Genomic DNA, 10,067 nt, shown 5'->3' on the forward strand with positions numbered 1-10,067 from the left:
CTCAACATACTCTTGTAACTATCTATGAAACTTAAGATGCTTACTTAAGCATTTTCCATATATCTTTGATATCTTCTGCAGATATCAGAAATCAATATGATTATTAAATCAGTGTCATTATATATCATCCCCTCTCAAATTTTTGCTAGGAGAAAAATAGTAAAGTACTAGCAAAACCAAATAATGTAAGTAATGACTTAACTTTTTCTTTTTGTAGATTTTACTTCATTCACTTAACAAATTCATTCAACAAAACTTTGTGGAATACCTAGGTAATGTCCTAGGCAACAGAACACAGCAGTGAAAAAAAAACAGACAAAATCCGCTCATATACCACTACAGATGATGATGTCTTCCAGCTTCAATGTATTTAGAGTTTGGATCTCTTTTATCATGATGGGCATTTTTTACAAGTCAACAGTAGCCTCTCTACCAGAACTGAGTCCTCAGAAATATTTCAATACATTGCAACCAGGAAAAGCTTCTTTAGCTTATTTTTGTCGAGCTGGTAAGTATTTTTAAATTTCTGATATGATTCTTGTGTTGTTTGTAGTGCTGTTTAATCATATGCTCAGTTGGAACTTACTGTCAGGATTAATAATATGTGTCGTAAAGATGTTACTATAATATTCCTGCCTGGGTTTGGATCCAGATTCTGCCACTTGGCCTGTAGTGTGACCTTGGTGAAGTCATGTAGCTTCTCTATGCATTGCTTTTGTCTTCTATTATGAGAAAATAGTACTTGATTTGTAAGTTTGTTCTGAGGATTAAATGAATTTGCTCATATGCCTAGTCCATAGTATACACTAAATAAGAGTTAGCTACTAATATAACATCTGAATTTCATCTAGTCATTACTGTAACTATACTTTCTCATATTTTTAGCATGTAAATATTTTTTATGTTTTTAAAAACTTTTAATGTAGTATTAGTAATGCTTTAGTGTAATGTTCTGCTTTAGTTATTATTAGTTACACTGAGTTAACTAATATAACTACTGAACATAGATAATAATTGTAATGGTATCATTTAGTCTTCATGCATCAAAAATTCTATTGGAACTAGTAAGTGAAGGGAATCAACATTTCTATTTTGCTCCCTTATTATAGTCGTGATTTGAAAATGGTATTTTAAACTCATTTTGAAAGTTTTGTGTATGTGTGTATTGTGTATATGGTATTAAACTTGGGATAATAATGCCAAATATTAGGTGTAAATTAAACATTTATTTATCATATTCCTGTTTTAGGAAGGTTTTAAGGTAACTTACAAGGTTAAATATATCATGATAAAAACAGAAATAAGAGTAATGAGGCAATAGGAAAATAAGGGTATGAAAATATGTAACTAGGTGTGTTTAGTAACTTAACTATTTGTTGTTGCAGCTAGTTGGACAAATAAATATATTTGTTTTGTGTTTGTAGATTTTGGCTTTAATTTTGAAAATTCATCTCTTTTAAGGGGCAATTCATCAACCTTCATAAAACATTTTTTATTTTAGATTCTCCAAGTACTTCTATGTTTCTTGAAGAACTAAATGAAGCTGTTAGACCTCTCCAGGACTATGGAATTTCAGTTGCAAAGGTAGAAAGACGTTTATGTTAGAAAAGTATTAGTGATAAACATTTTACAACTGTATGGCTTAAGACTGTGTATCTAAAATACTTTTGTTTCACATCTTTTTCAGAACTGGAAAAATAGTTTTTCTCCCTTTTTTTTCATAAGAATAAACAGAAGCACAGAAAGTAGTTTCAGATTATTGTATAATACAACAGTATGTATAGAGGAAAAAAAAACTGTTTACAATTCTTTAGCTTAGAATTTAACTTTATTTCATAAACCATTCTATTGGGGCTATGGTGTCATTTTTCAAACTGATAGTAAGGTTTTTTTCTTTTTTTTGCCTAATGAATATATCATAATGGAGAGCCACAATTTAACTATTTACTAAATTTCTATTAGCACAAACTGAGGTAATTGAAGAATTTTTTTTCTATTCTTCCAAGTCTTTTATAACTGCTTATGTTACAGTTTCTCACATTTATCTTTAGAGGAAAGTTAAGAAAACTCAACTTGAAATTACATGTTTAATTTTTTTTCTCAAAAAATGTTTAAACTTGCCATGGAATATTATGGAAAATCTCCGCATGCATCATGGATTAGATAGCTACATAAACCTTTCATTTAAGTTAAACTTAGAATTTGTACATCAGAAAACTGAATGAGAAATAATCTAATGGTATTAAATTCTTTCAAATTAATGTCTACCTGACTTTCTGTGTACATTTATTCTTTCTTAGTTCATTAGCCTTTCTTTTCCAAGAGATGGCTGTTGTCCCTCTTGGTCTCTGCAGCTGGAGTTCCCAGGGCAGAAAGCATAAAAAGATTAACTAACCTTGGCGATCTACCTTAAATCAAAACCTATTTTTTAATGTGTCAGTTCTATATGTATGGAAGTCTCAGTTAGCTTTGAACAACTGGTTACATTCTAGGTGTAATGGCACTCATAACCAAGGAGCTTTGAATAAAATTTTAAGCTGAAATTTAGAAACGAAATCATAGGTTGGTAAGAAACTCAAAAGGTATAATCATGCTGTTTATCTAGTAATTAGTTAACAAGTAATTAGTAACTGTGTATCTCATTACTGGAGTAAAGTATTAAGGTTTGTGCCCAGGCCTTTATGAACTAACATAACTTAAACTCTTGGTTTTACACTTTGAGGACACTGAGCTATCTGGAGAGAAGACTGTGGTGAATTAAACAGACCCATGTTGAGAACAAGCTCAGTCCCTGGCAGATAGTAGATACTCAGTAAATGTTTATGAGATTGAAATGGACTTACTGTATTTAGTCTTCTTTTGAATAGAAAGATGACTAAGACACAGTGCTTTTCTTTGGAGAGTTTATATCCTAAATAGGGGGGATAAAACACATTCACATATCATTTTAATAACTAGCAGAACCTGATCATTGTAATAAGAGAGAAAGTGCTGTAGAGGTTTAAAGGAAAAAAGCCTATATCTGATTGTTGAGGTGGAAAGTCACAAATTATATGGGAAAAGACCACAAAAAGTAGCATTTGAGATTGTCTTCAAGAGTTAAGATTGCAGGAGGCAAAGGTGGATGACGAAATCACTAAAATATGAATAAATGTTCCATTTAAGACAAAGAGTGTCAAGCTGGATACAATAACCAAATCTGACTGTATGCTATTTAGAAATGCATCAAAAGTAAAGGCTTCAGAAATCTTCAAAGTAAATGAATCAAGAAAATGTCATGCAAGTGATAACCAAGAGAAACCTGGTATAGCTGCATTACTTTATCAAAGTGGATTGTAAAACAAAATGCTTTTGTCATCCTTGGCTTTTCTTTTTCTTATGACCAATCCATCTACTGCTTTCCCTATCAAAACTTTTCAAATCTGATCACTTTGTATACTTTAACTTTCACTTCTCTTTGTCATCACTTCTCATCCGGGAAACCACATTAGCCTCCTAATAATTGGCCTTTCTCCTTTCACTCTTGTTCCACTGCAAACTCTTTTTCATATGTGGTCAGATGTGTCAGAGCACATTACTTCCCTGCTCAGAAAGGCTTCCCATCACAGTTATGATAAAATCCAAACTCCCGAGTATTGTGGACGTTGGCTTCATCTCTGATCTCATTTTCTGTTCCTTTACCTTGCTCTCTTTGTTCCTAATACATACTAGTCATCTTTTTGTTACTTGGACCAATGCCTTAAGGTCATTGAAGAATTTTTTATTTTCTATTCTTTCCAGTCTTTATAATTGCTTATGTTACAGTTTCTAGGTGCTATTACTACAGGGCCTTTGTAGGTGTTCCCACATCTGCTTAGAACTTATCTCTTCCATGTATTTATATATTTGTATGCATCACTCCATTACTTCAGTTTGTGCAAATGTTACCTCCTCAGAGAAGCCTTCCTTGTTTACCTATCTAAAATGCCCTGTCACATGCTATCCCCTTACAATTTTCTTTATTTATAGCATTTAATATTGCATATTAATTAGTTTTTAAATTGTCTCCACTTTTAGAATGTAAGTTCTAAAGGTAAAGATTTTTATTTGGAATTTTATACCTCCAATAGCTAGAACAATGACTGACATATGGTAGGTGTTCAAATACCTGTTGAATGGGTGAATGAATGGACAGATCAATTGTCATAGTGTCAACCATCCCTGTGCTCTGACTTTTAAACAAAATTTTTTAAAATTACATACACTAAAACTCACTTTTTTGTTATGTCTTTCCATTGACTTTTTTTTTTTTTTTTTTTTTTCCCTTTTTGTCTTTTTTACTGACTGGTAACGGGATCGCAACACTCGGTGTCACGCCCGCACTGGGGACCTGCAACGGGATTGCAACCCTCGGTGTCACGCCCGCACTGGGGACCTGCAACGGGATTGCAACCCTCGGTGTCACGCCCGCACTGGGGACCTGCAACGGGATTGCAACCCTCGGTGTCACGCCCGCACTGGGGACCTGCAACGGGATTGCAACCCTCGGTGTCACGCCCGCACTGGGGACCTGCAACGGGATTGCAACCCTCGGTGTCACGCCCGCACTGGGGACCTGCAACGGGATTGCAACCCTCGGTGTCACGCCCGCACTGGGGACCTGCAACGGGATTGCAACCCTCGGTGTCACGCCCGCACTGGGGACCTGCAACGGGATTGCAACCCTCGGTGTCACGCCCGCACTGGGGACCTGCAACGGGATTGCAACCCTCGGTGTCACGCCCGCACCGCGCTCAGCCAGTGAGCGGGAACTGGTCTCCACATGGGATCCAAACCCTGGGCGGGAGCGCCCGCGCACTCTCCAGTGCGCCACCAGGCCGGCCCTTTCCGTTGACTTTTAATTCTAATTCTCTATTCCCTATTCTTTTCTAAGTGTCAGTTCCCCTTTTGTAGGTTTTTAAACAAATGTAGCTTCCCTAATTTTCATTCTGCTTCCTCAAACTCTATTAAACTTAATATGAACAGCCAAAACAACCCATCTTAAAATAAACAAAAACCTTTCCAAATTGAAAATAAAACAACTGTTCTTCTTCCAGCCTTTGCAAGTTATGTTGGTGGCTACTCATTTGTCCCATCTAGAAACCCCTTAATTCTCTTTTTCTCTTTCCTCTCCCCTTCTATCCCATGCTGCATGTACACATTCAGTCTTCTCCTTAGTTTTACTTATTGTGTTTGTGAAAAGTCTCTTGAATCTCCTCTGTCCTTTTCAGCTTTACTTCAGTTCCCAGGAAACTTTGACCTATTCTAATGTGATACTCTTTTAACCTACCTCCCTATCTTTGTGCTCTTTTGCCTTCTGTTTTAACTTTATGTTGCTGCCAGGATTGTCGTAGTATTTTTTTCACATAGGGTCTGGATTATAAGCTGTCCAGATCCGGTATGGCTGCTCTAACATCATCAGGGACTCAGGTTCATTCTTTCTATTGCACCATCCTTAGCAAGAGGTTTCCTCTGTAAAGATGCATTATGGTCCATGATTGCTGCTGGTACTTTAGCTATCTTGTCTATTTTTGTTGAGAAGTGAGAAGTGCAGTAGTATAAGTCAGCCCCCTTTTAAGAGCCTTCTAGGAATTCCAGTCCTAGGAGTGAGGATTTTACCAGATGTCTTTTTTTTTTTTTTTTTTTTGGTCTTTTTTCATGTCTGGCAACGGATCGCAACCCTCAGTGTCGCGCCCGTACCGGACCGGGACCAGCAACGGGATCACAACCCTCGGTGTTGCGCCCGCACCTCGCTCAGCCAGTGAGCGGGAACCGGTCTGTATGTGGGATCTGAACCCTCGGCGGGAGCGTGCCGCCACGCTCCCAAGCGGCGCACTGTAGCAGTGCGCCACCGGGCCGGCCCTTACCAGATGTCTTAATGACTTCTCCTAATACCATTTGGCCATCCCTACCTGTTGGGAAGGTCTGGAAAATTCTTTTAGTGAGGACACTTACTTTTAGCAAAGTTCTGTTAATAAAAAGGGAGGATGGATTTTGGGTTAGGAAACCAGCAGTATCTGCCGTACCTGTGTTCCAGCTGCTAAGATGCTTTCATGGTTCCAACTTTCCATTCACTTTCATGTTTCCTGGCTTTTGCTCATGCTTTTCTATCTTGCATTCACTGTGTCCTTCCTTTTCTACCTGGTTACCCCCTACTTGTTCCAAAAGATAGAATTAAATGTAAACTGTTATGTTTAATTAAATATACTATTAGGTGAAGATATAGTTCTTTTCTCTGGGTTACATCACACACTTGAATAAATGAACAATTATAGCATACAAATTAGAAAAAAAGTAAAACAATTTTGACCTATAAACTAGCTATAATGCTTAATTTTCCTTCTTGTTTTCTTAATCAAGAAACATGACCTTTTGATATATACTCTATGCCTTAAATGTAATCTTTTAAAGGTTAATTGTGTCAAAGAAGATACATCAAGATACTGTGGAAAAGAAAAGGATTTGATGAAAGCATATTTATTCAGGTAAACTATTTTTTTGAGTGTGATGGACAAATTTAAAGCTATGCTCCCAGAATATTCAAGTATATAAAGTATCAGTAAGCCAGAATAAAGTTGTATGTAGTGGGGATCATATGAAGCTTAGCAGAAAGTCCAAATAATGGATTTGTTACCGAACCTCTCTGCACTTTAGCTTTCTAATTTATAAAATGAGGGGAATAATACATACCTCATAGGGTTGTTTTGAATATTAAGAGAGACTCTTATGTAAACTCTTACTACAAATGCCTGTTAAATAAGCGTTTAGCAAATGTAGTATTCTGAGTAGATATGTCAGGTCCATATTCAGGTGTGAAATAAATGTATTTTATTTTTGAGGGATCTGCCAATGTCCAGGTTACAGATTCTTCTGCACTTGGGTCTGCTAATCTGTCTGAGGATTCTTAAATCCTTTTCTTAAACCCTTGGGATTTGGCTTAGGAAGTGGGGAAAGATCCTGTTTCCTCAGGGATCTACTGTGGAGGACACTTCTTTCTCTCTCCTACTCATCTCCTTCCCAGCTCGATTTGGGGAATCTGTGTGTGTATGTTGGGGAGGTTGGTAGGAAGTCTTATTTGGACTTATGTTTTTTTCCAGTCTTTTTCCAGGGACGGAGCCTAAACTTTCAAAGTCAACATATTTATTGGGTGTATATTCAGTAGATATTTGAGAGTGTCTTATGAGCCAGCACTCTGGTATATACACAGGATGCAAGGTTAAGACACATTATCAAAGAACTTATAACCTATATTAACATCAAGTTCTAACATCAAAGAACTTATAACCTACTGTATTAAGCAGATATATTAGGTAACTTGGATTCTAGGGAAATATTTCTGTAACGTGTTTTTAAACTTTTTATAGGGGCAACATATTGCTCAGAGAATTCCCTACTGATGCCTTGTTTGATGTGAATGCCATCGTTGCTCATGTTCTCTTGTAAGTACAGGAGTTACCCATTCACTTATTTATTGTTACATATTTATTGATTTCACTTTATACAACCACAATCCATTAAAATATTTTAGGGTTTTAACATTACATATATAGGCACCAATTTCACACAAATGTTGGTCTGTCTTCTCACACTGAGGATCTAAAATTTATTTAATGGTAAAGGATACATGTAGATACTTTGTATAAAAGTAGATGACTCAACAAGACCACATGGTCACACAATTTCTTATGATTCTACTGGTGGAGTGAGGATTTCACCAGATGTCTTAGTCTGTTCGGGCTGCTATAACAAAATACCATAGACAGGGTTGCTTATAAATAATATAAGTTTATTTCTCACAGTCCTGGAGGCTGGGAAGTTCAAAGTTGAGGTGTCTGTAGATTTGGTGTCAGGCGAGAGCCCCTGGTTTATAGATGGTCATCTTTGCTCTGTCTCCTTGTGTGGTGGAAAGGGCGAGCTCTCTGGGGTCTCTTACGAAAGGGCACTAACCTCATTCACAAGAGCTCTGCCCTCAGGCCCTACTCATCTCCTAAAGGCCCCACTTCCTAATACTGTCACTTTGGGGAGTAGAATTTCAACATATGAATTTCGGGGGGACGTAAACATTCATACCGTAGCATCAGGTAAGAAGTTAATCTTTGCTATTCTCACTGGGATTTTTAAAGAACCAGGCTTCCTTCATAACCCAGCCTGATTTTTTTCCTGGAATTTATAGCTCTGTGTCTGCAAAGTAAGTACAGACAGAGTTCTTATGGTTCTAGTACATACTTGAGTGTTTACTGAGAGAGAGAGAGAATCTAAGTTTAAGTTCCCTGGCATGCAATCTTTAGCCTGGGATTTAGGTCTGTCTGTGGTCCATTCCTGCAATCTACCTGTGAATGAAGTCTGGGATTCTCTTTGGTGACAGAACTAGAAAATAATGATTTGTTAAGGACAGGAGTTTACATGGGCTTTTCCAATTTAACATTGTAAGCCTGTTATCCACAAAGATGTTTGCTGACATTGACTATCTTCTTTTCCGATTGGCTCCCCTCTTCCTTCTCCTTTCCTACCTAATTCTCACAAAAATTGGGGAAAATTAAATTACAGGAAATTTAAACTTATCAGTGAAAAGTTGTGGTTATCACTTTACAAATGGACACTTTCAAATGTTCCAGTCTTAATAGTATATTAACATAAAGTCTTTAGAAATTCCTGACAACCATGAGCCCTGAGGCCTGTAGACTATGAAGCCAACTATAATGAGTGAAAGATGGCCTTTTTCCAAAGAGCTATTGGGCTGCCTTGGAATCCCTTCCCTGGGACCAAGGAGGGGTGGCGATATTGATGGTGGAGATCATATGAAGCTTAGCAAAAAGTCCAAGTAATAGATATGATATTTGTTCTCAGAAAGCTCACTAGTCATGCTGTTTTTCCAATGGACACCTGATGACTATCATCGCCCCAGAAACGAGGGTGAAGAAACAGAGAAAGAAGATTCTTTGAGGGATAGGAGGGTACCAAGATTGTCTTTCCATAAAGTGTGAATCCAAGTTTGACACCAAATCCAGTGCTGAAGAACTAAGTTAAAGAACTGTACCAAATAGTATGCCATATCATATCTGTACCTTGCAAATTGCCCTGCGGAAGAAAAATGCCTTTCAATCTATCATCCTATTTTCGTGTGGGAAAACCATCAGTTTGAAATGCCCAGAGCCTGGTGAGCATATTCTTTCTCTCTCTGGTACTTTTTTGTAGTTGCATACTCTTCATAGAAATATGATTGAATTGTTGCTTGATATCTTTTTCCCATTTTTCTATTGTGTTTTAAATTTTATTCTTGATTTCTAGGCGCGCTCTTCATATAAAGGAAACACGATGTGCAGATTTTTTCCCTAAGTTTGTTATTTATCTTTTGAATTTCCCTATTCTGTAGTTTTAAAAATTATGTGATCAAATTTATCTTTTCTTTTTGACTTCTGGATTTTAAGTTGTACTATGGTCTCCCTTATGCCATTGTTATAAAGGAGTTCACTGATTTCAGTTGATAATTGATTTGTTTATTAGAGCATTTTTAAACTTACAGAATATTGTAAAATTTACAGAAAATTGAGCAGATAATAGAGACAATTCCCATATGTCTCTTTTCTCATCTGTACATGGTCTTCCCTATTATTAACATTTTGCATTAGTGTGGTACAGTTGTTATAATTGATGAACTAATATTGACACATTATTATTAACTAAAGTGCATAGTTTATATTGGAGTTCACTCTTCATGTTGTGCATTCTATAAATTTTGACAAATATCTAATGACACATTTCCAGTGCTGTATGATATCCTGTATCATACAGAATAGTTTCACTGCTTTAAAAATCTCCCGGGTTCCATCTATTCATCCTTCCCTCCTTTCCTCCCAAACCACTGATCTTTTTATTGTCTCTGTAGTTTTGCCTTTTCCAGAATGTGATACAGTTGGAATGATACAGCCTCTAGACTTTTCAGATTGGCTTCTTTTACTTAGCAATATGTATTTAAGGTTCTCTATGTCTTCTCATGGTTTGATAACCCATTTCTTTTTATCACTGGATAATATTCCATTGTATAGATG

At 36.6% G+C, this 10,067-nt stretch overlaps 1 protein-coding gene across 1 annotated transcript; it reads left to right on the forward strand.

The window, feature by feature from the left end:
- The first annotated feature begins 239 nt into the window (after positions 1-239).
- Positions 240-9,577, forward strand: LOC103582289 (thioredoxin domain-containing protein 16-like). Its single transcript, XM_008563931.1, has 5 exons — positions 240-508; positions 1,502-1,584; positions 6,430-6,503; positions 7,383-7,457; positions 8,866-9,577. The coding sequence occupies exons 1-5, from the start codon at positions 343-345 to the stop codon at positions 8,903-8,905; spliced, it is 438 nt and encodes a 145-aa protein (XP_008562153.1). The 5' UTR covers positions 240-342; the 3' UTR covers positions 8,906-9,577.
- Positions 9,578-10,067: the final 490 nt, after the last annotated feature.

The sequence above is a fragment of the Galeopterus variegatus genome, unplaced genomic scaffold (genome assembly GCF_000696425.1).
Source record: "Galeopterus variegatus unplaced genomic scaffold, G_variegatus-3.0.2 Scaffold15562, whole genome shotgun sequence".
Taxonomy (NCBI): domain Eukaryota; kingdom Metazoa; phylum Chordata; class Mammalia; order Dermoptera; family Cynocephalidae; genus Galeopterus; species Galeopterus variegatus.